General features: G+C 38.8%; 1 protein-coding gene across 10 annotated transcripts in view; it reads right to left on the bottom strand.

The window, feature by feature from the left end:
• RALGPS2 (Ral GEF with PH domain and SH3 binding motif 2) overlaps window positions 1-13,580 on the bottom strand; it is a 152,272-nt gene that overhangs the window by 76,971 nt on the left and 61,721 nt on the right. For 8 of the 10 annotated variants that reach the window (XM_054211238.1, XM_054211236.1, XM_054211235.1 and 5 more), the window contains 2 exons: window positions 13,361-13,411; window positions 3,235-3,318 (listed from right to left, as the gene is read on the bottom strand). In XM_054211238.1, the coding sequence (XP_054067213.1) occupies window positions 3,235-3,318; window positions 13,361-13,411 (135 nt within the window). The remainder of the gene's footprint in view (window positions 1-3,234; window positions 3,319-13,360; window positions 13,412-13,580) is intronic. The other 2 variants (XM_054211237.1, XM_054211245.1) reach the window with 1 other exon arrangement.

Genomic DNA, 13,580 nt, shown 5'->3' with positions numbered 1-13,580 from the left:
TAGAGCCTCAAACCGGCCTGTCTTGTTTACACTGGTGACTCCACAAAACTCACTGACACAGCAAAGACATGCCCCAGATTTCGCCACTGTTCTTGTTTTAGGGGTGTCCCAAGGACAATTCAGATTGCGGGCAATGTATTTCTTTTAGATATTAAAACCAGCAATAACAGGCATTTACGAAAGGGAAATCTGCAGCAGCCAACACATCTGAAACCCAGTAGGGAAATGAAAGCCAGGGACAGGCTCTGTCAGATAGAAAGGTCTTCGCTAGGGCTTAAAGACAACAGAAATTGTACTTTTCAAGATACTAGGAAGGCTCTTAAGAAGTCATTATCAAAGATATTCTCAGTGAAGGAACCTGTCAACTGACAGAGGGGAACATCCAACTTTTATAGCTGCAGAGAAAGCACGCGACTGGAGTGAGGCTTAATTACAAACCTAAACCTTATGACAAGAAAATCCGCAGCTATATTTGTGTATGCACCACTATATGGAATATACAACGACATTCAAAGAGAACCATAGACTGGCTGTCATGGCATCAATCTTAAAGCTATTATATTCTGGTTTTATGTTTATCGGTCTTCTGGCTTTCCCCAAAAATAAGCTACACAAAAGGAGAGTTTACAAATAAGTCTTTCTGACTGTATCATTTCTAGCAAGGCCTTCAGATGCAAAGCCAAAGGGAAGGGAGGGGGAAGAGAAACAGTACAAGAAATTCTGTAGACAACTGCTCAAAGCCAGTCAGAGCGCCGCGTTTTATTCAAGGTTCATCCTTTACCATACTGAAAAAACCTAAAACAGCAATGTAGGTCTTTTAGTCCATTGAACATACTGAACAAGCTCAAAGACACTACAGACCTCTAAGAGTCACCTAGTTTTATAGTTTCTTTCAGATTGCCCTATCTTTGAATCAAGAGTTCTTTGACACAAATGAAGCATTGTAGAAAGAGGAAATTAAGACAGATAAAATAGCCAGTGACTATCAACAACTATCTAACATCCGCTCCGGGGTAATGAAAATATGCAAGGCTCCCTTTAGCAGATAGCAATTCTTTCCAGGGAAAGAGGACTATCAACTATTATGAAGAAACATATTACTAAAAGGCAAGTATTTCTAGCATCTTATTCTCCTTATTGCCCATTGTGTGCATATAGCCAGTTTTGTGTGGATTTTTACAAAAACTAGGACTGAACACACACAAAAATATCACTCATCAATTAATAATCCAATGAACAGATTTGACAAGTGTTCCACGGAGTAAAATACAGAAACATTCTCTAAAAAAGTTAAAAATTAAAATGATCACAAAACCAAAAAGTCATTAGGATAAATAAGAAGGGGAGACTTAAGATAGGATTACAATAATAAACTAATGTGATTTTGCTGGCATGATGGAATTCCTATACATTAATCTAAAAATCCTGTATTTAGAAGTTTTCTAAACACTATTTAACAATAGTTAGCATTTTAGCAACATTTAAGATCTTTAACAGCTACTTTTAAAGTGAGCTGTACAAGACAAACCTTCCCTCTGTCCTTAATGTATTTTACACTCTAAATATTTTTAAACAGTAGTTCTGTAATGACAAACTGTCCGTTTGCAGACAGTTGATTTGATTATTCCCATGATAAGGTTTCCCGTCCTTCTTGCTACTAAGCATATTTTACCAGTTCTTTAATATGTCTGAAGACTTTCTGTTTGGTCAATTCCTGCAGTTCTTTAGTACATTATACAGTAACTGGTGAGAAACAAGATCTTTGATAAGGTACACTGCCTAACATGGCCCTTACGACAAAAACATTTCAGAATATTCAGCAAAACAAAACGTTTCTTTGAAGAGATAACTTACATGATTAAACAAGAGAGCAAATGTTGAGATCACTGGTAGATCAGTAAGATTAGCATAAAAAGTATTAGTGTAAAAGTAGCCTCAGGCTGCATATGTAGTTAATAAAGGAGCAGCTTCAAAAGCTATATCAGGAAAATTTCTACTAAATGCAAAAGAAAAAAAACCCACCCACCCAGAACCAACACACAAACACACGAACCAAAAAAACCCAAATCAAAAACACCAACAAAAACCAAAATCCCAACCCCAAAATCCCCAGATTTCAATAGATGGTACGGTCACAAGGAGTCTGCGGTGTAACATTTTCTCTTCAGTCAAGAGGGGAATGAAGCAAGTGCCCCAAACCCATATCTAGGCAAGCATTTCAGTCATTAGAAGGTTAAGAAATATTGTTAAGTGTTGTCGATGAGAAGTAAGAGGATTTAGTCATATCCTGGATGTGAGCAATAACGGGAAGTGAGAAAGTACACAACAATTAATAGAAAAAAAAAAAACACCTGAAAAGGTTAGAGGTTTGGTCCGAGGTTTAGATGATTAACAAAGATGCCTGTAGATCTGAGGCTGGGCACAGAAGATAGGTTTGGAATAGAGGTTGTAAGTTAGAGACATAATTAAACAGTTACAAGAGGAGAGATGAGTGTCACAGAATTACTTCATCTGAAATACAAAATATGGCATTATGTAAAAAAAGCATTACAGTTTTGAGGCTTGGTTAGCTAAGTACATAGCTGGAGTCCTACAGTTTTAATTGTGGAGAAAGGTAAAATTCTGATCTTATTTTAAAAGTTGATATTACACAGAAAAATTTTTAAGTAAGAGAGCCATAAATCACAAATACACCACCTGAAAAATTATGCCAAACAGAGTTAAAGAACAAGTTTTGTACAGTGTTTGGAATTTTAAAAGTTTGCCCAGAAACACCTTAGAAAGGTAACCATACCAACAAAAAGCTCCTATTTATAGGGTCAAGAACATCTATGAGAAGCAAGAGACACCCAACTAACACAGAAAGAAATGACATCTAATTACTACTCCAGAAATCCTGTATGGCAATAAGCCTTTAACCTGTAATGATGATTCGGTCTTTATGTAAAGGACAGCCAGCATTTATAGAGGGGGGAAAAAAAAAAATACAGAAGTATCACTTAATATTTTCCTGTTTCATCAATAACTGCTATTTAAAACAAAAACACAGCTATTTCTTCAGTACTGTTTTGGTCTTTCTGTATATCCTGAAGACGAGGAACTCCTTACAGTAGATACTTTAAGTTTTCAAGTAATCGGCTGTGAGTAGGAATAAAAGTGATGTGCCAGAACACTTAATTCCCCAGACTTTTAAAACGTCTACGTGTAATGACACTGGAAAAAAAAATAACTCACGTGATTGAATCTTCTGGTGAAAGCAACAGCATTTGGTGCAGAACTGTATTTCTCTTTTTTATTCCAGCCACAGCTTGCCAGCTCCTGCGAGAACAAGGACGAAAATTCATTTTTTTAAACTAGTCCTTAACAAATGTCCAGAGCGCCAAGAGCATACAGAGAGACACATCTTACAAGTCTCAAAATAACTTAACATTGCAATACATTGAAGTAATAAGGATATGGTTATACTTTTTCTGATTTCTTGTGTAACTGAGATTCCACAAGTGTTATTTCTTTTTTATTATTATTATTTACAATTAATCCTTTGTTGATTTGAGGACTTTTCTTTTTTAAATTCAGCTCTCACTAGAAACCAATGAAATAACTCAAGATCCATATTGTTACCATAGAAAATCCTGCTTTAAATGTGAATGTGAGATAGCATTGATGGCAGCATATTCTTTTGCTTTTAATTGCTTTCTGAAGATATTTAAAGTCTACTTTAACTCAATCTAGACACGTCTCATTATTTTAGCTTGACACGTTGCATTAAATAAGTACCAAAATTGTCATCTTTTGCAGCAACAATAAAAGAAACACTATTTCCAGTTTTCCTTTCCAAAGGAAACAATTTTAAGTTGAACAACACTCAACACTTAAGCAAATAGTTTTGTGGAGTAGTTCCTGTACGTAAGTCCCCCTAAAAACCATAGGCCTCAACAATCTAAAAAATTACTTGTAAAGCCTGAAAAAGCATTACTTTATAACTACAAACTTGCAATGCCTCTTACTTGTCTGTAAAACTTAGTCAGGTGTCAGGCAACTACACGGTCTTCCTTGGTATTTGCTAACATTTAATTTCAACAAAGCAGTTTTGATTAAAATCATAAAAAACTAAGTGTACCAATGAGCTCTTCTATTTGTATACAACAGCAGACAGAATAGATGCAAATATATATAGCGCACAACCTATTCCACAGTTCTACTAATAATCAATACAGAGACAGCTTAATTATTGAAGTGGCATAAGAGCAAAGTACAGTCTTTCATTTTTATTTATTCATGCTTTCTTTCCATATTTTCCACTCCAAAGTGCTCTCAGTTCTATCACCACCTTGAAAACTACTTCCTGAAAGCAGTATCACATTATTCATCCAGCTACCATATAACATAGGTAAGATGATTCAACATGTAACCAATAATTGTGCCATTTAAGACGGTCATAGTTTAAAAGAATTTGGTATCTGGATATTCTAAGCTCTAAAGTTGTGTTTTGTTTTAGGGGGTTTTGGTTTGTGGGGTGTTTTTGTTTTTTTCTTTTAAAAAAATCAAGAATTTCTTGATGTTTTGGAACTTCTTGGTCTTTTCAACCAATGTCCCAAAACTACTAAAAGGTTTTGGGACAGTCAAGAGAGTCATGCCAGTCAAGAGAGACCTCGAATTCTTCCACTTGAAGTTTGTGGTGTGATGGTATTGTTAGAGAAGACTCTGAGATGCTCCTTGTCCACAGGCACTGGGAAGGATGCAGTCTCTAGCATTTTTTGTGCCACCCTATTCTTCTAGCATCCCTTATTCTGTTTAGGGCCGTTCCTTCAAATTTCACTAGGAAGTTCTGCCACCAAAACCCATCCTGGCGAGTGGCAGCATGTTCACCACAGGAATGCACCTGCCCTTCTCCTTATATCTGCACTTCAATGACTATGCACAAGACAACCACAAAGCTCCTATTGCAAAGGAGAGTAGGCCATTGGAGAAGTAAGCCATCCAAGAGACTCTTGTTTACATTCTCCATCCCTTAGCATCTCCCAGTGCTGCACTTTCCACTGGAATAACAATCACAGCTCTGTACTTGGGAGAATACAAGGTGATTCATCCTTACTGGCATATGATAATTACACTTCCTTAGGAGCAAGAAAGAAAAAAAAATAATAAAAATCAGTTACCATCTCAGGTTTAGAGAAAGCATCGTAATTTCTTAATAATTCAGGGCATGTCCTTGTACTATTTCAATTCTCACCACTGAGTGAAAAACCAATGATGATTCCGGGCAGAAGTTACCCATTGCCCTGGCACTTTACATCTAATGGCTTAAATAATGCAGACATCAGAAGCAGACCCAGCTTAGCTGGCACTGAGGTTTGTGGCACTGATATGATTAGCAACAGAAAGGCTAATTTTTAAGTACAAAACATTACCAAGAGTCCATAGGTAGTACATAAGTAACAGGATTAATGTTATGGTCAAATTTATATTTATACACTCAAAATTAGAGGTCTAATATCAGTTGGGCACAGATGCAAGATCTGACTCTCAGACTGTGAACCATACATACATACATATTTTTATATTATTATTATTTGAAAGAAGAGGTCTCCCTGTTTCGACAGAAGACTTAGACAAGCCTCTGCTCCAAAAAAAACCTTGTTGAGATTTTCTCTATCCGAACGGAAAGAGAAAGCAATGACTGTCAGAGAATAAATGTTTTGGTAAATGAGATGGCAATCTAAACAATGAGGCAGCAGAAGTAATTCCTAGAACACATTCCTGACTAAGATCCTATCAGTATTCCTGAGGCCGGAGGCTTGCTCTAAGGTTGCACTTTATGGTCCTTACCTTGGAATGAAAAGGGGTTTCATGCAGTCTCACAAAAAGGAAAGATTTCATTGTACATTACTGACCATATCAAATACTGTTTAAAACTCTCAAATTCTAGTTCAGTCAAGAATACAGACTAACCCAACAGGGCTGACTGAAATTACAAGGTCACCACATTTTGCTTCAACCCAGTGATTCCTCAACTATGTTACATATGCTACTGGCCTACATGAGCCCTTCAAAGGCACAGCAGCTCCCAGCTTCACCTGCATGGAATGCTTGCTTCAGCCACTCTTCTACTAAATCTTTTCTCTTCCTCCCCCAAAACCTTTGAACTCTGTAATAAGATCACAAGCTGAAATAATCATTTGTGGAGTGTACAAAAGGACACAGAGACACAGGGTTGAGGTAAATGAGATGGGAGAGTTATGGGCAGATTTGGCCACCTAGATTTCATACAATCATAGAACGGTTTGGGTTGAAAGGGACCTTAAAGATCATCTAGTTCCAACCCCCCTGCCATGGGCAGGGACACTAAGTTACTCAAAGCCCAATCCAACCCGGCCTTGAACATCTCCAGGTATGGGTCATCCACAACTTCCCTGCACAGCCTCTTCCACTGTCTCACCACCCTCACAGGAAATAATTTCTTCTAGTATCTAATTAAGATTTACCCTCTTTCAGTTTAAAACTGTTACCCCTCATCCTATCACTACACTCCCTGATAAAGAGCCCCTCCCCAGCTTTCCTGTAGGCCCCCTTCAGGTACTGGAAGGCTGCTATAAGGTCTCCTTGAAGCCTCCTCTTCTTCAGACTGAGCAACCCCAGCTCTCCCAGCCTGTCCTCACAGGAGAGGTGCTCCAGCCCTCTGATCATCTTCATGGTCCTCCTCTGGACTCGCTCCAACAGGTCCAAGTCCTTCTTATGCTGGGGGCCCCAGAGCTGGACGCAGTACTCCAGGTGGGATCTCACAAGAGCAGAGTAGAGGGGCAGAATCATCTCTCTCGACCTCCTGGTCACACACTGATGCAGCTCAGGACATGGTTGGCCTTCTGGGCTGCGAGCACACATTGCCAGCTCATGTTGAGCTTCTCATCCAACCAACCCCCCGAAGTCCTTCTCCTCAGGGCTGCTCTCAATTCATTCTCTGCTCAGGCTTTATTTGTGCTTGGGATTGCCCTGACCCACCTGGTTTTGAGCATGTCCAGGAGCTCCTTGTTCATTCATGCAGGCCTCCTAGCATTTTTGCCTGACTTCCTCTTTGTTGGGATGCATTGCTCCTGAGCTTGGAGGAGGTTATCCTTGAATATTAACCAGCTTTTCTGGGCCCCTCTTCCTTCCAGGGCTTTATCCCATGGTACTCTACCCAAGCAGGTCCCTGAAGAGGTCAAAGTCTCCTCTCCTGAAGTCCAAGGTAGTGAGCTTACTGTGCACCCTCCTCACCACCCTAAGGATCTTGAACTCCACCACTTCATGGTCACTGCAGCAAAGGCTGCCCTTGAGCTTCACATTCCCCACCAGGCCCTCCTCATTGGTGAGAACAAGGTCCAGCATAGCACCTCTCTTCATTGGCTCCTCTGTCATTTGGAGAAGGAGGTTATGACCAACACATTCCAAAAACCTCCTGGATTGCTTATGCCCTGCTGTGATGTCCCTCCAACAGGTATCAGGGTGGTTGAAGTCCCCCGTGAGGACCAGGGCTTGTGAATGTGAGGCTGCTCCTATCTATTGAGGGCCTCATCTGCTCGGTCTTCCTGGTCAGGTGGCCTGTAGTGTAATGTCACTGTACACTGCAATGTCACCTGTCCCTGCCCTCCCTTTAATCCTGACCCATAATCTCTCTGTCAGCTCCTCATCCATCCCCAGGCAGAGTTCTATGCACTCCAGCTGGTCACCGACATAGAGGATGACACCCCCTCCTTGTTTCCCTTGCCTGTCCTTCCTAAAGAGCTTGTATCCTTCCATTCCAACACTCCAGTTATAAGAGCCACCCCACCACGTTTCTGTGATGCCAATAAGACCATAGCCCTGCAGGCATGCACATGTCTCTAGTTGTTCTTGTTCATTCCCCATGCATAGTGGCATTTAAGTTGGGCCCTCCCACAAAGCTGACTTACTGGCTGGAGTGGCTGGAATTCCTTTGTGCTGCACTACAGGGAAAGAGAGGGGGGGAAAGATAATGAACTCAGACTACAGGAGGTAGGAGTCGAAAGTTGTTGTCAACTGGAGACAGAGTAGAAAAATTACGTCATCACAGATGTAGGGTTAAGATAACTTGAAAAAACATGGGTGCAGTAAAGAAGTAAAGAGAAGGCAGGTATGGGACCGAGATGGTTCCAGACTGTATGGGGTCCCAACTAAAACATCAGGTGCAAAGGCACATCCTCTCCCATGCATGCTTGAAACTCAGCACAGAAGCAAAGTAACAGACAAAGCAGTCCTGATAACTGCTAGTGGCAACAGATTTGAGAATCTTCTAGCACTATCCATGTTCTCAAGTGAAGGTATGTAGCACTGGATACTGCAAAGCAAAAGATCCTGCTCCTGACTGGAAAAGTACACATCAAAATCTTTTAACAGAGGTGCCAAGGCACAGTCACGCAGGTCCTCAGGACCTGGGCTATCAGTTCAGGTTCTTCAACAGCTTAATCCAACATCTACACCACTGTTTAGGGACAGACAGAGGAGAGGCACAGACTTTTCAGAGTTCACAAAGCCTCCTTCCCCTCCCTTTAGTTAGCGTAAGAAATATAAACAGGGTGCACATAGCAAATGCATATGTATATTTGTTACTTTAACTTGAACCTTTTTGTCCACCTCATGCACACTGCTTCTCCATCTCACTTGCAAGACCCCTCTCCCCTGTAGAGCCAGTTTGCTTTTCTCTTGACTAGAAATAAGAGTAGTTTCTCTCTGCTGACTGTCCACAGTTTCTTGGCATTATTACCTGACCAGTCTGCTTCAGGGGAAACTCTGTTGTTCACAATCCTCTTCCCCCTCACTAGAACCTGCATGCCTAAAATCATTACCCCTGGGGCTCACCCCATCACCCTAAGATGCTACCAACAGAAGAGAATCCACCAAGGTTTTTGCCTTCACGGCATTTGGTTTCGGGGAAGTATGATACAGCCCTAATGAGCATGGCCCTGACTCTGCACACACTACTGCAATAAAGCACACTAGTTTGCTGAACTGGCATTCAGAAACCGTTCTTATACTTCTATAAAAATACTCACTTCTTTGCTAATTAAAGAGACCACGCCTCCTATACTGTTACCCTAATTGAGGTATGTTTCTTTGATCTTCCTCTAAAACTGCACTTTTTCTGCCACGAGTTTTGACCCTGAAGTATTCACGAGGATTATTTCCTTAGTCTGCCAGCCAACTGAAGTACAGGAGCTACATTACTACAACTACCAATTTCTTATTTTGTGTAATTTATTTAAAATGAGGTGCAAGACAAAGATTTACAGTCAAGAACACAAAAGCTAAACTTTATTCATAATTCATTTTGGTTTTCATTCCTTTTCAAACCTACAGAGTTTTACTTAACAAAATACTAGCAAGACACTTAAATTACAACCTGCACTACATGGAAGAAGGAGAGACTGTGCTCATTAAAATCTTTACATACAGGTCAAAGCAAAAGTTTCAAAAATAGGAGGAGAGAAAAGGTAAGGATTAATAGTGGAACCATTACACAACTTCAGAACAAGTAGAAATGAACATTCAATAGGCAATTTTTTTTTTTTCCACTGCCTAGCCTAGTGAAGCAGAGGAGATGAAGTTAAAGGCAATAACCAAGTAAAGATTTTCAACATGAGTACATATGGGTAAATAATTCTAGAGAATGTATTAAAATATGTAAAATAAGTATGCAGATTTTCCAATAAAAGCAAGCTAATGCGTTCTGCAAGGGGACATCTGGCAGTTAGTTAATGTTAACATAGCTACCAGCAGCCCAAATGAGCGAGTCTATGACTACCTTTTCGCTCTATAGTTACTGCTCTCTAGAAAGCCACAACTACTACAGTAAAAAGAAAACAAAAAAGCAACACACCACTTGTCATTCATGGGCAACAGATGTAAAACATACGATTGACTTGAGGAAGTCCATCTTTTTTTGTTTCCCAGAAATGAAAACGCACATTGACTGCTTTCATACAGACAGAAGTTTATGTAGCAGAATGTGTTCTTTATCATCTTAATTTCTTATACCGTACCCCCCAGTTCTTAATTAACAAAGAAACAGTAAATCCTTCTACTTTTTTTTTTCCTCAGAATTAATTTGCAGGCATTTTTAATGATGAAGAAAGGTGGTTTCCAGTATGACTTGGAGTGATACAGTCTGCTTAAAGCTCAGGCAGAGGATCATGTCACTACAAACGGTCTAAGCCACGGTAACTGTTCAAGTCCATGCTTCTGGCTCACCGTAAATGTGAAGTGATCCACTGTACCTTAATCCCGAGTTGTGTGGGCTACACTAAAGCTCCCTGCCTGATTTTTCCCGAGCATGAAACAGGAAGTTGTAGTGGGTGATGTGTAGGAACTCTAGCACACAGGATAACTGTAGTAAATTTGAATATAGGCAGACAGAATTATATTTATTTGCTACAGATAGAGGCAGAAGGCTGTAAAAGTATACAAATGTGTGCTATAAGTATGTTCATTGATTTTGATGTTAAAGGAAAATTTACTATATATTGCTGTAAAAAGTGTTATTCAGGTCTGGCTTTTCTTAAGATAAACAAGACGAAATTCTGATATTGCTTTTAAAAAAACTACAATACTTTAAGAAAAGATTTTAAAACATGAAGATGATGCAACACAGCACTTTAGATAGTCAAGAAAAACTATGATACTTAAAGAATACTGCTCACACTTCCTAAAGATGGTGAAAATTAATCTCCATTTCTTTTAAAAATTAAGCATCTCTCAGAACCCCTATTCACAAAAACAAATGAAAATGCATGAAATGCTAAAAATACTTGTTCATATTTTGTTCTACAGAGTTTGGGAAGTAGACTAAGATTCACAGCCTGTATAAGAAAGATTTCTTGGTAAATTACAACAATCTATAATAAACACCCACTTTTTAAGTCTTGGCACACTGGGAAAGATTTTGTTCGTTATCTCCCACAATGCACACAGATGATAGCTGTGAAATTTGATTCTAAATAGATTATCTATGGCACTGGTATTAAAACCCCCCCCAGATTCTATAAACACCTTTTATTCTATAAACTCATTAAAGCCTCAGTATAGAAGCCCTTTCACGCAGGTGAAATCAACTCAACATTGTTTTGTTTTCTAATTTCAAATTCAACAATATTTGAGTGCACACGTCAAGGTATATGTAAAGATTCACAACTTGAATCAAGATACGGATATGGCACAGAGTCTGGTAGATACTTCACAGAAACTCAGAAACCTACAACACTTCATTAACCTGCTGTCAATACACCTTTAGGCAATGTAAGCATTCCATGTTTGTTTTCCTTTTTGGCTATACAGGAGGAAAGCATTTTAATTGTGTCTAGCTGCTTCTGACCTGAGAGTTAATCTGCATGCCCCTTTTCCGTAGGGGATGAACACAATTTAGAGGCACATCAGATACAGACCTCTCCCTACCTGTGAAGGAGCACTGATGGACAAATAATATTTGCACACTGGCAGTGCCGTCAACTGCTTTTGTGCAAACACTTGAGAAGCGTCAAAACAGCGACACTTCCTCACATGGATATTTTCCAGTGAAGGCATGTGATTTTTTCTTATGCTCTACATACAGATTTAAAGGAATTACTTTTAGATATATTCACCCACTCTCCCACAGTTATTTTTTTTTTTTAGATAAGTTCAATTATTTTATTCTGCTTTTACCTTTTATGGTTTACGATAATGAGTGAGAACAACCAGCAAAATTAAATGTGCTTTCTTGACATTTCTTCTCAACTCCCAGAGACTTTCTGTAGGTCTGCTCACACAACATAATCTGAGACACAGGAGGCAGCAATTAAAGGAGCAACAAATTAGGAGGTATGGAGTATTGGATCACGGACACTAGATATAACTTGCTGGCTTCCTTATGGTTGTTACACAACTGATTGCTCATCCTGTGCAGTGCTGGAAGCAGACTGCAAAGAATAAACCAGCATCAACGTCAAGCAGTTAAATTTCTTTATCAGCAGATCATTAGGAAAAGTCCTCACTAGTTAAACTGGTGTTTTGATTTTTCTGATATCCAGTCCTTTGAAGCTCAGTGTAACTAGAGATGAGGCACTGTGTAAAAGCACCCAGAGCTTATTCAACTTCAACTCGAACCCTACACAGCAGTAATGCTTAACATTAGAAAAAGAAGTATACAAACACACACGAGGAAACTATTTAAAAGAATTAGATAAAAGGGTAAAATGCTTTAAAGTTTTGGGAAAGAGCTTAAAGAAAATAAAATAAAAAAGATATATCCTATTAGAAGATTAGAATAAACATATTCTGCCAATCAAAAAGACTCTAAGGGTGCCCAGAAAAAAAAAAAAAAAACACAACACCCCAGAGAGATCAAATGGGAGGGTCTTTGAAGGATTTAAAAAAAAAAATACAAAAAAACCCCCCAAAAAAACAACAAAAAAATCCCACTCAAAACCACATCGGTTGGGAAATAGCTTGCTGAAATCATTAAAGTTAAATCATTACAACGTTTTCAAGTACAGATCAAAAGAAAGCCTTCAAAATATTTGTGGATACACAAATAATGAAATCAATAGTCACAACCAAGAGATTCAGCAGGTTTTTCCACTTGAAGCAAAATACTCTTCAGCACACCACAGGAGTTACATGAGAAAAGCACGCTACCAATAAAATATTTTACAATAGCCTAAAGGTGACTGATGAGCTGAAAAAGACTTCCACCGTACTGATAAGGTGGACAATAAACTGAAAAATAAGCCTTCAAAAGTGCAAAACAACGCCCATAGGGAAATGCTAACTGTACAGAAAAAATGATAAACAAATTCATCATTTATTATAATCACTGTGAAGATTCTGAAAACATCAGTTCATGTCAGGCTGCAATCAGAACAGAATATGGCATCATATAGAAACAAAACAGAGAACACAAATCACCAACATATCCACCGATCACACCCATCCTGAATACAAGATGCCTTTACAGCCACTTTTCTTTTTCCAAAAAAAGATACGAACCAGTTACGGAAACACAGGTTGACATACCACATAATACCTCAGGAGCTGAAACCTTAATCATCATGATCAGAATAGTCAAATCAAGATGCCTGTCATTTGGAAACACTGAAATATAGACACTAGCTGAACTTATCTAAATACCAATACTTCATTCCCCAAACAAACTATTAGTTACACATATTTTTGTGTTACAAAGCCATCTGCTTCAGACCTATATGAACCGGGACAAAAATGAAGATTTATTGACATACTTACACTTTGCAATTCTAGAATTTATACATTGGCAAACCTTTTTTTTTTTTTCATTTAAATTTGAAACAAAAAGCAGTGAACTTGAACTACTTACTTCTGGCTGAATTGCTTTAAATACAGGGACATCCATTAGCGTTATCTGACCCTGAAATAAAAAAAGTTAAAAAAAATCATAAGTTCAGCTCAATATTAACCTTGCATTACATTAAGTTGCTGTGCTACATGAGAATGGTACTTATTCTGTTTCCTTTTATTATTTGACTTTCATTTTGTAGCTAATTTCAGAGGTTTCGGCTCCTACCACAGCGCCGTCC

The sequence above is a fragment of the Rissa tridactyla genome, chromosome 8 (genome assembly GCF_028500815.1).
Source record: "Rissa tridactyla isolate bRisTri1 chromosome 8, bRisTri1.patW.cur.20221130, whole genome shotgun sequence".
NCBI lineage: Eukaryota > Metazoa > Chordata > Aves > Charadriiformes > Laridae > Rissa > Rissa tridactyla.
The sequence above is the reverse complement of the archived record's forward strand: the minus strand, read 5'-3'. Positions and strand labels throughout refer to the sequence as shown.